Here is a 20,625-nt window from a genome sequence, read left to right on the forward strand (position 1 = left end):
GACTCGTACCCAAATAACCCATTATGTAAACTATTTGGGAAAGAAACGACTGTAACTGTGAGAGGAGCAAATATGGCCGTCTGCAGTTTTCCTAATTTTGGTTATAATAATTTGTTTGATCACTGTAAATATTAAATTTATATTTTAATTTAAAACAAATTATTCTTATTGAGGACTATAGGTACTTTTATATTGATTGATAGTCTAGGATTTGAGATGCGAATATTAGGTACCGATGACTATATTCTTTGAATATAAAAAACCGGGTCCGCTTATCGTACCCTACCCAATATATACAATGTGGGCATTAAGAGAGCATATCAATTTTATGTATTGCACACCAGTAAAAATTCATTCCCAATTATTGTACTAATTAAGAGATTCATTTTCATTACTTTTGTTGGTTATGTCAAATGACAGTAAAACAGGCTGATATTGTATAAACAATTCTCAATGTAATCTAATATAAGTAACCAAAACTCATCAATAAGTAATAATAATGAAATTATATCAAAAATCTGCATACCAAGAACAATTAATTATAACACAAAATAATAGCTTTGATGACAGGATGACAGTTACAAAAATAGTATTTGGGTTAATTTGTTGGTCATTGGTTTGTTGTTTCACATCTCACATTTTGTGTAGCTAAGCTATAATGATCAGTCTCACTCTCAGCTGGTAAGTGAAATCACGTTAACGTGCAGCCTTATCAGCTTTTTCCAATCGTGAGATATTAATATGAAAGTATATGTGCTTCGTATCTTAATTCACCTTAAAGTACTGTGGTATAATTTCTTGTGGTTGCCCTGTTATTTACGTTCTCGTGTTAATAACAATTAATTAATACAATTAATTAACAATTAATTTAATATTAGGTAAACAATTATTTCAGATGTATAATGTATTATGTAATGGACATTTAATCACTTCACATAAATGAATCAAGGACATTATTAGAAATTAAGATATTAGAATAAGTAAAGAAGGCAACGGATTACTCTTCGCCAGGGATCAGTCAGGCTTTCTTGTGCAAAAATATGACCGACAGTTACTAATTACATTTTCCCAGTATATATATTTGGGAATTCATCCTTAAAATTGTATTATAAATGTTTATCTTACTTATTTGATTTATTAAAATTATAATTTTTTAGTTAAGTGCAAAATTTAGACCATTTAGCCACTGTAATAATTATAATTTATTTGCATGTTTCATAGGTGCTAATGTTTTTCTATTTCCTGATATTTTACCTTGTTATTGGATTTGCTTTAGATTTAGCAGGTTTGGTGATTTTAATTAGAACCACTTCTTGTCTTATAGCACTTGACTTCAAACATACAAGTATTAAAGAATTCATCAAACTGTGATTAATGTTTCTTTAATGTAGTCTTTATTTAAGATTGTTTTTCTTCTACTATTTTTACTTAATAGATCATGTAGATATCATTTTGTACAGTAAATCGCATCATCGTCAAAGCGTGATATTGGAAATATTTATCACTATTATGACAAAGAGTTATGTTTAAGAGCGGCAACGTTAGTAAGCTTATTATTGTTTTTATTTTTTTTTACCAGTGTTCTTATATAAATTATTGTTTAACCTTTAAGTATTGTGCAATGCAGATTAGAATTTATTTATCTAGTTATAATTAATGGTACTAATACAATTGACTAAAGAGTTTAGATATTTTCTAAACAATCTTAAATTCATAAGTGTTACTCTGTTCTATGTCCGAATTCTAACCGGCTTTCGGAGAAAAACATTGTCTGGAGTATCTCATGTTAGAATATTGTAACTACTAGGATCCAACCAATTCCGTTCATTACCATTGCTCCTCTTTATCTTTCGAGCCTTCCTTTTAGTTTCTTCTTTTGTTTGTCTTGTGTAATTAGCTAAGTATACATAGCATAAAAGGTTATTAACATTATTAAGAACTAATCCCACTAATTTGAACATAATTATGGTTAAACAATAGTAACTATTATTCTTCTCCAGTTTTCAAACAACATAACACAAAACAATGATAGCGCAAAATAATACAGGTATACCTTCAAACAAAGGATAGCGCAAAGTTAATAAAACAATGCCGTACATGCAGACTCGCGGACATAATAACAATTGAATATATATTATTAAAACTAGGGAATAAATATTGATAGTTTTAGTTAATTAAAACTGTGTGAGTGAAGGTAAGGTGTAATGCGAAAAATTTACGCAACAGAATTCATGCCTTTACGGTGGCAAATTAGATCGCGTAGCTTATTCTATGGAAGAAAAGTAACAAGACGAAGAACAGTTACCGTATGTTCTCTGCTTTAAACAGAACATTAGAACTAGAACAGAACAGAACAGAACAGACTGACTACATTTACTTCGGTTTGCTCTGTTATCTTGTAATATTGTTAGATTGTTATATTTTTGTGACGTGCATTTTCATGATTTGACCGCTTAATATTTACAGATGTAAATAATGTATGAAGAGTAGAATATAACAGATTTTTAAAGCAACAGTATGTTGCACAATTATTATCTCCATGTTTGTAAATTTTATTTTTGATTCGATTGTAGTGTCTGAAAGCTACTTAGTTACTTGACGTTTCTTTCGCCAACCCGATCCCAGTTGCAAGTGAATCATAACAAGTGGAAGAAAAACACGAAATTTTGTAGTTGGGATTCATTTGCCGTTTTTGGTATGTTTTTATCTATTAAATTTTGAAATAATATATCACTCATTTTCTTTAATAGTTTCACAGCGTTTGACTTGAATGATTGGTAAAGTTCCTTCTAGAAATAGAGCCGTTTACTAAACTGGATTTTCCATTTATTCATTGTAGGTATATTATCTGAGTATTCCACAGGTTCCAGTCTAGCATAGTTACGTTTTTTGGTAAATCTTAAAGTGTATTTTTTATGATAGGCTTACAGGGAATTAAGTCACTGTAACAGAATGACCTTACACAGTTTCTTCATTAAGTTAATGTAACCCTTGTACTAGAAGTCACTATTAAATATTGCTCTATTTTGTGTTTCTGTGGCTAAAGTAGCCTATATACCTAACTGATCAAATAATAAAGAACTTTAGTTAGGTCATAAATATTAACAATTCCCTGTTGATAACTATATAGCCTAGGCCTAAGATGGTCTATTTTTGGATGGTTGTTATTTTTTGTACCTTTTCAAAAAGACTATTTATGTAATAGTCTAGCCTAAATTTTTGTTGCAGTTATGATATTTTATTTTATTTAGTGTGTGTCATTCATGTTTATGGGACATTAGTAGGGCAAAGTATGACAAGCAGACCTGGTTTTTATATCAATGTTGACAAATGGTATTGCTTAGTTATAATCATTAATATATTAAACCTATACTGATTAATTAATCTGAACAATTAATTAAATCAAGTGAAGACTATTAGTTGTAAACAAGGAGTATATAATTTAAAAGTAAAAATTTAGTCTAAATATCAAGACAGTTAACATTAGAAAACAATAAAATGTCCTAATTTAGGATGGCTACCAGACCCGGGAAATTGGGCATAATTGGAAATTTAATCCTCCTGGGAAAACCTGTACAGTAACAAACCGGGAATGTCATAGTAGAACCGGGGAAATATTAGGGTAAATCTTAAGCTCAGCGACTACCGCTCCGATCGCCGTAATTTTTTGCATTCTAACACAGGTTAACGTAATTTCACCGAAAAAAATAGTCCCGATTATCGCCGTAGCCGTTTACTCCCCCCCCCAAAAAAAATTTTTGGAAAAAATAAAATTAAAAAAACCTGACTGACAGTGCATTTATTCGTTTTTTTGGTGTTATTAGTTCGTAGGGCACGTAATTTCAGCGAAAAAAGTAGTCCCGATTATCGCCGTAGCCGTTTACTCCCCCCCCAAAAAAAATTTTGGATAAAATAAAATTTGAAAAAACCTGACTGACAATGCATTTATTCGTTTTTTTTTGGTGTTATTAGTTCGTAGGGTAGTAGTCCATGTACTAATTCTAGTATAAACTCGTCTTATCTTATCAGTAATAAACGCGCGTCGCTTATCTTTTGCCTGTAATGAAACCTGCGTTAGTTCTGTCTGAGTGTTGTGTGTGTAAGCAGTTATGCGTGATCTGGGCTTGGACTTTGCAAGCTCGAGTTAATTTTTTTTCTAAAAGAGCAAGCAGCGCGAAGCGCTGCGCAGCGGGCAAGCATCGCGTGATCTGAATTTTGAATAGGCAAGCTAGGGTCTTTTTAGCGTGTGACAAGAACCATCGCAAGCCATGTCAATAACTTCACTAATTATTCCTTGTCCATGTGGGTTCGTTTGTGTATGTCTGGCGGTCAATCGAAGCCGTCCTATAGGTCACGTGACCCGTCCGGCCAATCTGAAACCTTCCTGTTTGTCACGTGGCTACTGTCAATTCATCAAAACGTCCATAGTCGGCCATTGTTTTTAGTTTGATAGTCGATAATCTTGTTATTTATGTGTTTTGTATTGCCAACATTGTACTGCCGTAAAACTGGTTTTTATATGTTAGCGATAATCGGGACTATTTTTTTCGGTGAAATTACGTTAACCTGTGTTAGTACGAAAAACCTTACGGCGATTGGAGCGGTAGTCGCTGATCTTAATATTTACCAATCAAATAATTTATGAATCCAAGAAATAATTAAATTAAATAATTTGACGGCTTTTTAAATCAGGAGATAATTAATCCCCTATGTTGTATTTCAAGCCATGTTATCCACATAATGATAGTTGAAGATAGATGATGTGCGTGTGATGATGGTACCGAATCGTTTCAGAGTGTGTCGATAATGCTTGATTGTGACAATCTGTATGGTGTGATCGATAATTTGTTCACTAACCCCACATGAGTTGACGCTGGTTAATACAAAGTTGTCCCCAATAGTTTAATAGAAACTGGCTCCCCCATACACTTAACATTCTGTCAGACGATTAAAGTTGGTTGAACGATCGTTTCAGTTTGGTTTATGATTGGTTGCTGCTCACACATTTTCTCGACTGGTAGTAAGAATACATTGATCAAAACAAAGAAAAAATAGGGTTGTTTTTTAACTGTGGTCTTTTTGAAACTTCAACTAAACAAAATATTGCCACCAGTTAGATTGTCTGTAGTAGATGGTTGGTTGAATATACGATAGTTCATTGTCAGTGTCAGATCATCGTTACTTGGTTAGACTACATCTGATCCACAGCCTTCCTTGTCTTTATTTACTTAATAGCTGCTAGGTGTAGTTAGGTATCGAAATAAATGTCGAAATAAAATGTGTCATGAGGTAAATCTTAAGATCAGCGACTACCGCTCCGATCGCCGTAATTTTTTGCATTCTAACACAAGTTAACGTAATTTCACCGAAAAAAAAAAATAGTCCCGATTATCGCCGTATCTGTTTACTCTCCCCCCAAAAAAAATTTGAAAAAATGAAATTAAAAAACTTGACTGACAGTGCATTTATTCGTTTTTTTTGGTCTTATTAGTTCGTAGGGCAGTAGTTCAGGTACTACTTCTAGTATAAACTCGTCTTATCTTATCAGTGATAAACGCGCGCTGCTTATCTTTTGCCTGTAATGAAACCTGCGTTAGTTCTGTCTGAGTTTTGTGTGTGTAAGCAGTCATGGCGTGATCTGGGCTTGGACTTTGCAAGCTCGAGTTAATTTTTTTCTAAAAGAGCAAGCAGCGCAAAGCGCTGTGCAGCGGGCAAGCATCGCGTGATCTGAGTTTTGAATAGGCAAGCTAAGGTGTTTTTAGCGTGTGACAAGAATCATCGCACGCCATGTCAATAACTTCACTAATTATTCCTTGTCCGTGTGGGTTTGTTTGTTTACGTCTGGCGGTCAATCGAAGCCGTCCTATAGGTCACGTGATCCGCCTGGCCAATCGGAAACTTTCTTGTTTGTCATGTGACTACTGTCAACTCATCAAAACGACCATGGTCGGCCATTGTTTTTAGTTTGATAGTCGAAAATCTTGTTATTTATGTGTTTTGTATTGCCAACATTGTACTGCCGAAAAACTGGTTTTTATATGTTAGCGATAATCGGGACTATTTTTTTCGGTGAAATTACGTTAACCTGTGTTAGTATGCAAAAAATTACGGCGATTGGAGCGGTAGTTGCTGATCTTAAGATTTACCCATGATTGTATTATTGCATAATGTATTGTCTTAAGGCCAAAACAAATGTTTTTGAAAGCTAAAAAATGCTTGCATTGTTGAGGTGACTGTGGAGACTCCTGATCAGTATCAGTGTGTACTTACTCCTCAGATTGCAAACTAACTGAAATTTGGTAATATCCAGAGAGCTTTCAGATGAATTCTTTACATATCGGTTGAAAAACATAAATGTAATGTCTCATATTCAGACATGCGGGACTGTATCTAAAATAGTGGCACTTGGTACTTTCGCATTATCCGGATCCTACACTGTCCCTATCTACTACTTGTCATTACGCTAATATAGGTGTGTTTAGATTAGATTATCATAAATATGTTACTAGTAGGCTAGTATCATGGTAGAAATAATAGTTTAATGTCAGATAAATGACTATAAATTGATCTATTTTCACAATATAATTTGATTAGTAAAGTGATTAGTTGTCATTAGTAGAATAGTAGCCTATGTTATATTATTTTAAAGTTTTATAATGAAGATTCTGATCAATATCAGAATCTTGATGATAAAAAACTATGATTGTTTATGATTGAATATAGAAATATAAAAAGAATGTATTGGATTGTTTGTTTGAAGTTTGTTTTTGACGGTGGAAGGATTGTGAAGGAAATAGGATTTTTCCAGACATTTGCCACTTGTGTTACTGATTCTTTTGTATCACTGAACGATGGCAAATGTCCGGAAAAATCCTGTTTCCTTCACAATGTATTGGACCCGTGCGAAGCCGGACCCGGGTCACTAGTAGTTTATAAACAGCCAAAATATCACATAATGGATGTAATATAAATATTACAAAATGAATTATTAGGTACTTTGGGATTATACCGACCACACCAGTATGAAGAACACAAAAATATAAATTTATAGAAATAGACATGATAGAACGAAAAAACAACTCTTTAATTGCAAAATTACAAACTTACAAGCATTTCCAGGTATTGTGATCGGTATTTTTGTCACTGTTATCTTATCTTTCTCGAGAATCCCGATTACGGCAGGCCGCGCGGCATCACATGATTTGCACTGTACATAATTGCCTTTCCATTACAATTCAATTTATATTTCTGATCAGCCCCTCTAGAATTTGATATTTTACTGATAGGTACTATCTCGAGGGATGTTTTTCTTTCCTTGACATCAGCGCGGGGCTGCCGAAGCCCGCGCTGATGGCCGGAGGCACTCGCATTTTGGGTGGCGGAATGTGATCAAGAATAAAAACAAGTGTTGAGTGTTTTTTCAATAAAGAGTTTAGTTTTAGTTTGGTAAATGTTTGTTTTTGTTGAATTTTTGTGTTTGGAGAAATGTAGAGGTAAAACACGGAAGTACAACAAAGCGACGAACCAGCTGAACGGGCGGCGAGACTCTGCAATCACGTTATCTACTAGACCGCTCGACTTTGACCTCTGTCTGAGGATGGGGAGGGGTTTGCGATAAGACAATTCCTGTTTTATATTGACGAAATATTGTTCTACGCTAATCTAGTAATCAGTAGAAGCAAAATGTCAAATAACGATTCATGTCTGGGTGTGGTCATGTCTGGGTGTGGTCGGTATAATCCCAAAGTACCAATTATTATTTATACTTGTCAATATCCACTTGGAGAAGACTGAGGAGTAAATGACAATCCCTTGTTTCTAAACAAACTGACAAGATTCTAAACATACTGGCTGTTGATAAACAGAACTGCTTTATCTCTTTGACCACTTGATTAGATTACTTGATTAAAGATGACTAAACAGTTGACAGTCCTGGGGTCCTCAGTCAGATAAGTCAAGTATAAGGAGCAGACTCGGGTCAATTGTTCTATCTATATTTATTTAGCAATGTATTTAGCTTACTTTCATTTTATTAAAAAAAGCAAAATATATATTCATAAATATGAGTGTTGGTTATACATTTTATTTTTCAGGTTTTTGTTGTCATGTCTTGTACATATTTAAGTTTGGATGTGCTGTAGCATACTTTAATTTTTTCTATGTTGTAGAAAATTAATTCTTCTTAGATTTTTAAATCTGTAATTTGAATATTTTCTTTTTATTGTTGCAGTACTGTTTGGAAAAAATCTTAAAATAATCTAAAATAATTGACCTGATACAAATAAAACAATTCTTTAGTATTCAAGGGACATTTACCTTGTAAGCATGTTCTGTAATGACTGCTAAAAGTAATGTGGGAGTACAGTGGCAGTATTGTTAGTAATATGAAGAGTCCTTGAGGGTGATAACTATAACAAGTGACTCACCACAACATAGATCATATGATGTACAACACAGCTATATGTAGAATTTGTTCGGAACAATTTTTGTGATAGATTTCTGTAAATGTTGAAAACCTTCATTTTATAAGGATTTGTAGTAACATGTTAGGCACTGTGTAATGTACATTATTCCTGACCCTCTATCTGCAGTCTTATCTACTGATCATACCGGAAAGTCTACAAATTTGTCCTTCTTTTCATTTGTATTGTTTTGTTGTCTAAGTGTTATAATTTAATTATTTTGTTCTAATTTATTCTGATAATATGGCTCATAGTCTACTCTAAGTAACCTGTAGACCAATAAGATGTTTTTGAGGATAGGTACTGACATCAGCTCAGTAGGAACTGCTGCTTGGAAGCTCTTTCACTTAAGAAAAGTCGGGTTGAGGTAAACATGTTCATATGATCACTTTGTTCATGTGATCACTTGTCACATTTAGGAGCATCCACTAGCGTTTCCAGAAGCCTAGGACTGGTACCGGTATAAATACACACAAGTTTAAAATGTAAGGAAATACTTGGAATTTGACTCTATATAAAAATAAGGTCATTAACAATTCTGTTTGTTTTAATCACTTAATATTATTAAAACAACAATAGACTCTAAACTGACACTATTATACTGATGGATAAAAATGCAAGAGATTTGAAATACTATACAACAAATCTTACAATGTGCTGGTTGGGAATTATGGGTAATCCTGTATGCTCCAACCAACGTGGTGTAAAATTCAAGGCTTATTAATATATTACCACTAGGTGTGTTTATTTTTGATGGAAATTGTATCTAATGCATGATAGTCAAAAGCTGACAATACATAAGCTACATAATAGTTGTACAGTAAATTAATCTTTATTCCTTATTAGGCTCTAAATTGTGAAGATCTTTGATGGCATTTGAGAGTTGAGTTGGAGGAGAATGTTGTAGTTGTAGATGTTATTCTTAAATTGAAATATTTTTATTCATGTTAGTACATAAAAAGTTCATGAATGGTGTCAAGCAATTAAAATAAAATAACTGATAAATTTTGACTAAGGATTATACTATAATTGTGTATTGACTAATATGCTCTTACCCCAAACAATGCAGCAAAAACAAATTCAATAGAACCCTATTTTACAATACTTAAAAACTCAAAACAACACAAAGGCATGCTTGAAACTCATCAAAATTATATAAGGTTTTGTTATTAAAGTAATTTTTTAGATAATATTAAAATTTTTTTAAACACTTCATTTTTTATATATGTAGGAAGATCGTTTAAATCTTTTGCACCCATGTAAGTTTTCTTGAAAAAAAATTCCAATTTATGGGGATTCAGTTGCTATATTGCCCTTTTGTCTAGTATTGTTACAGTGATTGCTTCTTAATAAACGTAGTTTTTTAGCTTTTATTAATTGATTAGTGCAGAGAATAGCTTGGTACATGTAATGACTATAAACTGTCATGATACCCAAATTAGAACATTTATTTTTGAGTGTATCATTCCAATCAAGGTCCAAAATAATACACATTATGGTATTAGTATCATATTTAAATTGAATTTTGATGTAGCTCCATAAATGCATAAGCCAAACGCAATTGCAGAGTCTACATAAGCAAAATAAAGGAGTCTTAAAGTATTAATATATTGAGCAAATTTTTGACATTCTGTAAATTACAAATAAACCTGAGGTAATTTTTTGAACAACTTGATCAACATGCAAATCCCAAGTTAAGTGTTGATCAAGAATTAAACCCAAACATTTTGTTGACTGCCCTTGACAACTTTTTTTGACATCTTATGAATTCACTTTAACTTATTATTTTTTTAAACTTGAAACTTTGCCACAATATCTGATCTTGTCTTGTGTCTTTGTCACAGTTAGCTCAATTATTTAGTCAGCCTCTAAACTGTGAAATACATTATACATTTATACAATTATATACAATACAATTATACATTAAATATAATCCAGTGCCTATTACAGGGCAAATAATGGAGGATAAGGGGCTTGATTTCTCAAAGCCCCCTCCTGAACCCGAGAACCCCCCTGTAAACCGCAGTGTGCCACGATGTTTTCAACTACGGGAGACCGGCTTCAAGAACAAGACAAACACAGTGCCCAAAGAGCTGCAGTGGGCTGCCGAGGACAAGATGGTCATGCGTTCGCATGAGGAGTTTGTAAGTAATGTGTTTCTTGTCACTTGTAGATTTGTATCAGGTTGACCGAACTACACTCAAAAAACCCTCTTATTTCTAAAAGTTAAGGCCACATCCTTCTACTAAATTTAAAAAAGTGTTGCACAAATAGTTTAAGTATTAGTGTATCAGGAGACTGATCTGGTCTGGAACAGTGAGATTTTTACTGAGGTAAAATCCATTAATTTCTAATCTCAACTGTACATAGAATACCAGATAAACGAGCAACATTTTGTTTTTCATTTCTAAAAGGTCAAAATTGCAGGTTAAACTAAAAGATTCAAGGATTTTATTAAACTAACTTATCCCACATATAACTTTGTCACATACGTTGTTAACTTACTGAACAATGTAAACATATGATTGAATGTAAGCCTGTTTGATTACTAATTTTTTTATTACGTATTTTTTCTTTGACCACGTGGCTATTAATAAATTTTTGTATTTTCTCATTTATATTACTAAAATATAGACTAATCCTGGGTAAAAGGTTGTGTAAATCGATTTCTGAGGCAAATATTATTTTGTTTTCTAAACATTCTTCTGATGAATTTTCATATGCATTTTTCATTTTTGTATTAGAGAATATGAGTAATGGCCCAAAAAAGGTTTGCTGTAAAAATAACTTAATTTGTGGCTACAAAACAATTGCAAATTAATGTGGTTCTTACCCCTTACTACTGTGAGAATACCAAAATATGTCAGTATATATAACATCTTTTGTTTGATAGAAAAGATCTCATTTTAAAGAGAGGAACTGCTTATTCAAATCAAATGATTTATTGTCAAGATGTAATGTACATACATATAACAACGTCAAATAATTAGGCTAAAATAGTCTATTCCAAATTTTCTCTTAATACAGTATAAAAATCATTGATACTGTACAGGCAAGATTTGAGTAACAATTTTTTTTTACACAGTTCTTAAAATTAGTTCTACTTAATTATTTTATATCTGAAGGCAATGCATTGTACAGCTTAATTCCTTGATATTTAAAACTGGATTGGGTGCTTGAAAAATTACATTTAGTTATTACTAGGTTATTTCTATTACGTGTATAGTAACTATGGATATTACTATGGTTAGAGAGGTAGTTAAAATTATCTTTTACATACAGGAGCACATATAATATGTAAATAGAAGGCAGTGTTAAAATATTAAGTTTTATAAAAAGAGGTTTACAGTGTTCACGGTTTCCTGCATTACATAGCAGCCTTACAGCTCTTTTTTGTAGAATAAATAGCTTGCTTGCAGCTTGTGAGTAACCCCACAAAACAATCCCATAGGTTAGACAACTGTGGACATAAGCATAGTATATATGCAGCTGAAGGTCTGAGGAAATAACACCCTTTAGAGATCTAATTAAGAAAATGCCCCGAGCAATCTTTGAAGCAGCATAATCTATGTGAGCTTGCCATTTAAGATTAGACTGGATGTGTACTCCAAAAAACTTGAGACCGAAATCATTTTCATTGGGCCTATGAGCTAGTGTTATTTGTAAATCCTGAATTTTTTTGTTATTAACACATAACTTGTTAGCTGCACACCAATCATTTATAATTGAAGTCTTAGAACCAACAATACTTTTACATTCAACGTCTGATTTAGAGCTGACTTGTAAGCCCCAGGTCATCAGCAAATAAATAAGTGCTTACACCGCTCTCGCCCAGATTAGAAGGCAAGTCATTTATATATGCAATAAATAGAGTTGGACCTAAAATGGAGCCTTGTGGAACTCCATAATTAACAGGGCGAGTTTCAGAAATAGAACCATTTAAGTAAACATATTGACTCCTATTGGAGAGATATAACTTGAAAAAATTTACAGCAAGTTGACTGAAACCATAGTAGCTCAACTTACTCATTAGGATCCTATGGTCGACCGTGTCAAAGGCCTTGGAAAGGTCATACGATCTAAAATTAACAGCATTTTTCAGTTCCAAACCCTCAAAACAGTCATTTACAAAAGACTGAACTGCATCAGTAGTGCTCCGTTTGGCCCGAAACCCAAACTGACAGTTACTAATTAACCCATTAGTTTCCAGATAATAAACTACCTGCTTGTGAACTAGGCGTTCCAAAACCTTTGACACAACTGGAATTATCAAAATTGGTCTATAGTTACAGATTTGATCTCTAGGCCCCTTCTTATGTACAGGAATAACTTTATTAACTTTCAATACATCAGGAAAAATGCCAGACTTAATACATCCATTAAATAGGTAAGTTAATACTTCACAAATATAGGCACATAATTTCAAGATTGGAGCATTTACACCAAAACAGTCTAAGCATGTACTGTTATTTAAACTAATTATAGCTGCATAGACATCTTCGACTTTAAATTCCATAAAATTAAAATCAACATATGGAAGGGTCAAGTTGGAATACCTGTTAAGATAAAAAGAAAATGTATTATCACGAGTGGGGATATTATTACATGTATCTTCAACTGAACAAACAAAATAATCATTAACACTATTGGGTTCCAGTGTCACAGAAGAACTCACTGATTTACTATTAGGTCTGGCAGTTTGATTTATTAAACCCCAAGCAGCTCTACTCTTATTTACAGCTTTGTCAATTACACCATTATTATAATTAAGTTTGGCCTTTCGAATTTCATTCTTATACACTGTTTTAAGTTTCTTGTACCTAATTTTGAATTCAGTGTTACTCTCAGAGTTGGTGTTATTAATTATATAATGTAGCTATTATTCTATGTATATATTATAACATTGCATTATTAATCCAGAAATATAACTTAAACCTTGCTTGGAAGTAAGGTTGTAAATTTTATTCTGTAACATATCTTATGTGTTTACAGCGTTGTCAACTACCAGATGTCTCGAGATCAACATTTCTCATGGTTTTCAGTCCTGATGGGTGAGTTTAATTTACCTGTAACACCTCAATTTTGATCAAATAATTCTTTGTTAGATAATATCTATGTAAGATTATACTTTCTTTATGTCTTAACATTTATTTAACAGTTTGAGGACCAACAAACGACAGCCTTAAAAAATGTGATTGAGGAAAAAATGTTATTAGGCAATTATTTAAATAATTAATATACATCGAGTGCCAAACACTCTTTTTGGTGTTTGTTTAATGTTCATACAAATACTTCATAACTTAAAAAAACACTCACATAATGAGATGATTTTACATTTATTATATAGAGGAGAAAGTAGGCTATAACTTGATATATTTATTTGAATGATAAAACATATAAAAAATTTTAAACAAAAAAATAATGAAAATAAAAATTTAATTTTCTAAAACTTGGAGTACAACAATTATAATTTTATGATTTTAATTTTTTTTATGCATATTTTATATTGTTTCTTTTGTACATAGGAACAAACATACAGAATTTAAAAAAGTAAGTATCTTAATATCTGAGTTTAGAATTTTTTATAACTGAGTTTGATTTTTTTATGTTTGGTGTTTGTGTATTATTCCACAAAATAATTCACAACTTTTTAAAAAATTAACTAATGGGGTAATTTTTGTTTTATTGTGTTAGGGGAAAAGTAGGGTTTTACTTATAATATTAATTTTGGTGGTAAAATATGTTGAAATTTTTAAACTAAAAACTATACATTAAATTTTTAACTTTTTTAATTCTTGTACGTTTTGGTCAAGAGAAACTGTATTTTTTTAATCTTAATACATTTTTTGCAACTCCTTTTGTTCCCTGTGTAAGTAGGAACAAGTATAATTTACCAAGTATGAAAATGAAAGTATCTGTAATAAAGATTATGACTTCTTATAAAATATGGATGCAAAATATTGAAAATCTGCAGTCACATAAAAGTTGTCTCTTATATTTGCAGATAACTTTTAACAGATGTAACAAATCAAACCAAGATATATAATCTATATTTATTTAATTTAATTATGTATAAAATGAGACTAAGTAGAATGCCATAATATGTCAACATTTAATAACAAAATAATAAATATTCAAAAAGCCAATCTAGTCGGCCCTCTGTACTTTTCGAAAAAATCCATGGACCGATCACATTGGCTCTTGGCACTTAAAATAGTAATTAAATTTAATTAATACAATTTCATAGAAAATAAACTAATTATTTACAGGTAAAATCACACTTTAAGTAATTGATGTAATTCTGTTTGAAATACCACAATCATTTGAAAATGTTATTGTTTATTTTAATGATTGACACATTTTATATAATTAAATAGTGTGATTCAGTTTCATGTCAATAACATTTCTAGTATGTGAGTTTATTAACACTTATGATGCCTTAGTAAAAGTTCAAAATGGTCACCTTGTTTTCCTAAATGTAGGTTATTGTATTTAAGGTTTGGAGCAATCAAATGGACGCTTATTTAAATATGTATTTCTCAATGTTAAACTCCAAAAGGAATCTATACACTTTGAACTCTCTCATATTTGCGTTATTGAGTAAAATATCAATTTAATGTTTTTTCTTTCTAGGAAAAAGGTGGCATCTACCCACGGAAATCACAATGTGTATGTAACGGACTTAACTAGTGGTAAAAATATTAAAACATTGACTGGACACCCTCGAACACCCTGGTGCATAGCATTTCACCCTTCGTCTAACCACATCTTAGCTTCAGGGTGCCTGGGTGGCCAAGTTCGGGTCTGGGACCTCAGCGTAAGTTTGCTCAGATATTCCTCAACTATTAGTATATTTTTCATTTATCTAGGGATAAGGTTATCTGAGCTCTGGTTTTCAACCCTTTGCTCTCAAATGATTTCATGTCCTATTAGTCTACTTTTAAATTATAGTATGAACATTTTGTATTGGTTAATGTGTAAATATGTTTCAATTTATTGTGATTTTTTATATCAATGTTTGACATTTATTTGATTAAAGTAAAATGTAACAAATGTTCATTTCCATATTTGTGAGGAATGTGTACCATATAAGAAAATTTTATAGTGTATCACACTTGTTTCAGCAGAACATTTTGACTTTTTCTCAGTTATATATATATATTGAGTGCAATAATGTATATAAAAAAAGCATTTAGTAAATTATGAATTACAACAATTTAATCGTAACACTAGATTATCTGCTAGAATGGTTATAGACTCCAAATTAATTATCTTAAATAAATTGGATGTGGACAGTTTTGCTACTCAAGGGATAAGATGGTTTAACCGTTTCGTATTGGAGTGTGGCAAAACATATTATGTGAGAGGAAACCTAAATTTAAAATGAAGGCCTTGGAATATATAGTTAACTTGGGTTTGATGTGATGACATCAATATAGAAAGATATATTTATTGCTTGAATTGCTGTTTATACATTGATAGCTGATAGTGGATATGATGCATATTTGTTAATACCTATTTATTGGATTTTTGGATTTTGTTGGCATGCATTGTTGTTGCATATGTATTCGTCATTAGATATTTATGTTTGTTGGATATTTATTTAATTATTTATTTTATTGGCTATTAAGAATTTCTATCATAAACGTATTTATTTATTGTCACATTAATGTCTTTATAGTTATTTATTGTCTTGTTGGATTATATACATCACTTAGTTATTTATTTATTGTTAGTAATTTATTTATATGTTATTTTGTTTGTTACTGTACTTTATAGAGGTATGGATATATTACTGTCCTGTAATTATAATATGAATATAGGTGAAATGTTTGTCTTGTACACAAGTTATATATTACAGACTGAAAGTAAAACCGCAGCCAGCTGAAGAACTCTGATATAAATATATGTGTGTAAAATTGTTTTTGTTTTTTATTTCGCACGTGCCATGTAGGCATATGAAATGTAATAATATATGTAAATTCTTAGATAAATAAAGATTGTTTTGACTTGAACTTGAACTTTTATTGAGTAATAAACATTATTATATTTAAAAATACTTACAAAGTGCAATTTTCTATATAAAGGATGGGTAAATTATAAAACTTGCACATAATATTTTCTATGTTAAGTGTAACATTATTTTGCTAATCAAATTAAAAATTAAACCTTCAAATATATTTGTATGCACTATAGTATTATGCCATATTTTATGTTTCTTTTTAAATCTTGATGTTACTTACTGGATTTAGTATAATTGATTAGCTGTTATGTATAGTGTGAGCCATTGTTTTCCTTACATAACATCAAATTGCAGGTATTGATTTAAGGCGGAAAATGTGGTTTAATAACAAATTGATCAGTAAACTAAAGAATAGTGCTAAAACAAATAATGATATATAACAAACTATAGATGAGCCGCTTTGAAAGCGACCTGCGCAAAGATTTTTTGTGCATAGGGGGAGGGAGGAGCAGGAGCTCGACAGAAATACATTCTACACTATGACGGAATTTAGCTGAACCAAAATGTATATAATTCATTGTTCTGAGATACCATGATAAATTCCACTAACAGCGTACAAAGGATTTTGAATAATTTTTCTATTAGTACACAACTACATCTTGACCAGCTGCCCAGTAGTAGTTCTAAGAACCCATTTTTGAAGTCCGAATACTCTCTCAAAGTCTTTCTTGCTTGATAGCCTCCCAAAGATACTCTATAGCACAAAGGCTCAAAGTAGCCATGGCAAAAAGTCAAAAGGATATCTCTGCTATAGATAGTCAGTTGGCTAAGTGCGTAACAAGTTGCACATAATCTTTTACAAAGATAGTCCACTTGTGGACGCCGCAATGCAAGTTAGTCAGTCTATTATCCAAGACTATACCAACAGTTTTACAAAGGTAACTTGATCAAAGCAGTGATTTTTAATGGTTGTTTGATTTAACTCTGTTTGCTTTGGAGGCTGTGAAATAGAAAAGTGAAGATATTGTTAAAATCTGAAATATTTTGTAAGAATATACAATGCTTGATTGCGAACAAAGGTTGTTTGTTTCAAACAGTTCATGAGCAATAAACTCTGCAACATGTGTACATTACTAAATCACAAAATGTACATTACTAATTGTACAGACTGGTTAATTATTAATGTATAATATATAGGTAAAATTGGACGTAAAATCAAGCCCTATGGAACCCCACAGCCAACATTATGTATCTTTGCAAGAACAGAACCCGTTGATACAAGATAGATTTATTTTTATTTGTTTATTTTTACATCAGTCTTTTAAGTTTTAATTTCGTCATTAATGGACAAGAGTGTGATTGGCTGTGTTGTAGGGAGGTAGTGAAATCTGGATGGCAGAGAGTCAGACGGTGATAGCCTCCCTGGCGTTCCACCCGATTGACAGGATGCTAGTGATTGCATCGTACAACGAACTACACTTCTGGGACTGGAGTCAACCTGAACCGTTTGCAAAGTGTTTCACCTCCAACGAGAAGGAGAAAGTCAGGTTGGTTTGTGTCTTTTACACAGTTTTGGGCAAGTTTAAAGTAGAATTTTGACCTTGATTGTTTCGTAACTTGATTTCAGGTGTCCATTGTCTTAACGAATTTAGTTCGAATATATTTCCTACTTTATTTGAATACAAGGTGTTGCAAACGGGTATGTAAATATGTAATAACCTAATTTTGAACTGTAGCTATCTTTGGTTTGGCATTGAATTAACTTAATATTTCAGAAGGTTTTTTTGTATCTCATTTTTTACACATTTTGGAACCCACTCTTTATTTGATGATTTGTAGGTACTCTCTTACTTTTTTTTACAGTGGGAATTGAAAACTCTTGGAGAAATTGGAAAAAAAATGTTAAAAAATAGTACTAAATTTTAATAAAACAATACTTTTCAGTATGGTTTATTTTTTGGACAAGGCCTTTTGAAATCAACATTTTCATCATCAGGCAACTCCACAAAAAAATAGGAATTGCTCATTAGGAAAAAATTTTATTTAATGTAACATACTGTCTATACTATAAAATACAAGTATTATAACTCTGAATGAGCTCATTTATTTTGTATGATAGTATTATAATCTTAAAATTTATTGTAAGTAGATATCTGGCCATTGAGAAATAATATAGAGTATTCCACTTGATAATTATGAAAATAAATAAATGTATAGCTCATGCTTGATTTGTGTTACAGTAATTAATGAATTGAAATATGTAGTGATTCATTTTGGAATAAATTGATAATATAGAAAATAATTTTTTTAATTTTGATAAAAGTTTGAGAATTAGAAATATTATTTTATAAATTTTGGTAAAGCAGCGATGTTTTCAGTAGTGATAGTCCATGCTGGTGATTAACAATAATATATTGGATTAGAGCAAATTTTTTATTAATGGCATGTAAATAAAATTAAAAGTTCAATTGTAGAAAGTTTGTTCAAATAATTAGTTGGTAAAATGTAATACCAAAAAATGTTAAATCAAAATTGTGTTTTTAAAATATAGAGTAAGGCTCTTGAAGTTAATCAGTTTGGCGTTTGTATTGATATTCTTTGGTGGAAAATGAGAAAAAAAGTTTAAAAAATGATGCAATAAAAATTTTAGTCTCTTGGTGTAAAATTAAAATTTAGAAATAATTCTTAAAGTTTGATATTGATGATTGTATTAGCCTGCTCAATCAGAAATTACAGAGTTAACCCTTTGCACGCCAAGTAATTACGTTTATGTTTTGCCCTAGCACCAAATTACTGAATATTATAATTTTTTGAAAACTGTAAAGCCATTTTTTTATTTGTTTAAGTAGGCCTAATTGATTTAAAGAATAAAAAACCATGAAATGCTTTTATGGGCATTTTTTAAAACGAAATATAGATATTTTTCTATTTTAAGGACCAGTAGGTATGAAATGAATGAAAACGTTATTTTGATAAAACTATAATTTTTACAAACGTATACCGGTACATGAAGTAGATATGATGTGTGATAAGTAAATAAATCCACATTTTGGAAAACAGTAAAAAGACATCTTACAAACTGTTTTCTGTTTTTTTTTACGAATAATCGTCCAAAGTATGAAACGCCTCAAAACAAACTTCTGGGTGTAACGCTGGATTGTCTGTACATGTCTTGCACGAGTATACAGTTTCTTTTCTCAAGCCCTTTTTGAGACAAACCACACATCTTGCTGTTCCTTTTGGTCTCTTCTGAATAAAATGTGGTTTCTTGTTCAAACGTTCAGCGGGTGGTGTTCCTTGACCTTGAGTGGGTCGGCCGCGGCGGCCCCATCTGCTCATTGGTTGCGCCAGTTTGCTTGCAACGAGGTCCTTCACTAAACTTTTTCTAAATTGTGCGTGTGTCATCGGCTTCTTCAAGTTTTGTTTCTGTACATCTTTGTACAATATGTAGGAATTTACAATTCCTACCTTCAACAGCCAAAAAAATGTTTTTCTGTACCACTTTCGTGACCGTCTCAAAAAATTGTAGGATGAAATAAAGTGGTCAATCCGGTCCACTGCTCCCATATGCCTGGTGTAGTCTAAAACTACATTTGGTTTGGCTGTTGGAGGTTTGTTCGGCCACTTACTGGGTACATCAATCATGTCTGTCTTGCTGCCTTTATTATTGGTGCTCAGCAAGTGAACTACTCTTTTGTCTCGCCAAGAAACAACTAATATATTATTATTTCTCTGTGATATAATATCACCCTTTTTCATTTTTTTTATTTCGTTTTTAGATTTGGAGGCATGCCTACTCTAGTTGGCATATCAGTGCCTGTGAGAAAACAATTTGATTTTAGTAGCTCCCTGGCTAGTTCTGGGCTAGTATAATACCTGTCGGTATAAACATGTAAGCCAGTTACAGGATGAGCTGGATCTTTCAAAATTACTGACTCACAAAGAGTTTTTACTATCTGTGTAGTTTTTAGAAGAGTCGAGTTTAGTATAATTTCCCACTTTCCAAAATAAGGGTATAAAATCATATATGTAGGCATTTGAACAATCAGATAACACAAATACTTTCATTCCAAATTTGGTGGTTGGTTTTTGAGGATTGTAAACCCGTAAGCTTACTGTACCTTTGAACGAGATGGTGCTCTTGTCCACAGCGACTGCACTACTCGGTGTGTAAAATAATTTACACATTTTGCTCATATG

At 31.8% G+C, this 20,625-nt stretch overlaps 2 protein-coding genes across 8 annotated transcripts in view; one reads left to right on the top strand and one right to left on the bottom strand.

The window, feature by feature from the left end:
• Window positions 1–699, bottom strand: part of LOC124364597 (carnitine O-acetyltransferase-like) — a 40,053-nt gene extending 39,354 nt beyond the window's left edge. For 2 of the 6 annotated variants that reach the window (XR_006922638.1, XM_046820189.1), the window contains exon 1: window positions 527–699. The gene's annotated coding sequence lies outside the window, so the exon portion shown is untranslated. The remainder of the gene's footprint in view (window positions 1–526) is intronic. The other 4 variants (XM_046820186.1, XM_046820188.1, XM_046820190.1 and 1 more) reach the window with 3 other exon arrangements.
• A 1,621-nt stretch (window positions 700–2,320) lies between these two features.
• The window catches only part of LOC124364599 (activating molecule in BECN1-regulated autophagy protein 1A-like), a 75,060-nt gene continuing 56,755 nt past the window's right edge, over window positions 2,321–20,625 (top strand). The window contains exons 1-5 of one of the 2 annotated variants that reach the window (XM_046820191.1): window positions 2,321–2,695; window positions 10,413–10,606; window positions 13,455–13,513; window positions 15,096–15,279; window positions 17,800–17,972. In XM_046820191.1, the coding sequence (XP_046676147.1) occupies window positions 10,421–10,606; window positions 13,455–13,513; window positions 15,096–15,279; window positions 17,800–17,972 (602 nt within the window). In that variant the 5' untranslated portion in view covers window positions 2,321–2,695; window positions 10,413–10,420. The remainder of the gene's footprint in view (window positions 2,696–10,412; window positions 10,607–13,454; window positions 13,514–15,095; window positions 15,280–17,799; window positions 17,973–20,625) is intronic. The other variant, XM_046820192.1, reaches the window with a different exon arrangement.

Source organism: Homalodisca vitripennis, chromosome 6 (assembly GCF_021130785.1).
Source record: "Homalodisca vitripennis isolate AUS2020 chromosome 6, UT_GWSS_2.1, whole genome shotgun sequence".
NCBI lineage: Eukaryota > Metazoa > Arthropoda > Insecta > Hemiptera > Cicadellidae > Homalodisca > Homalodisca vitripennis.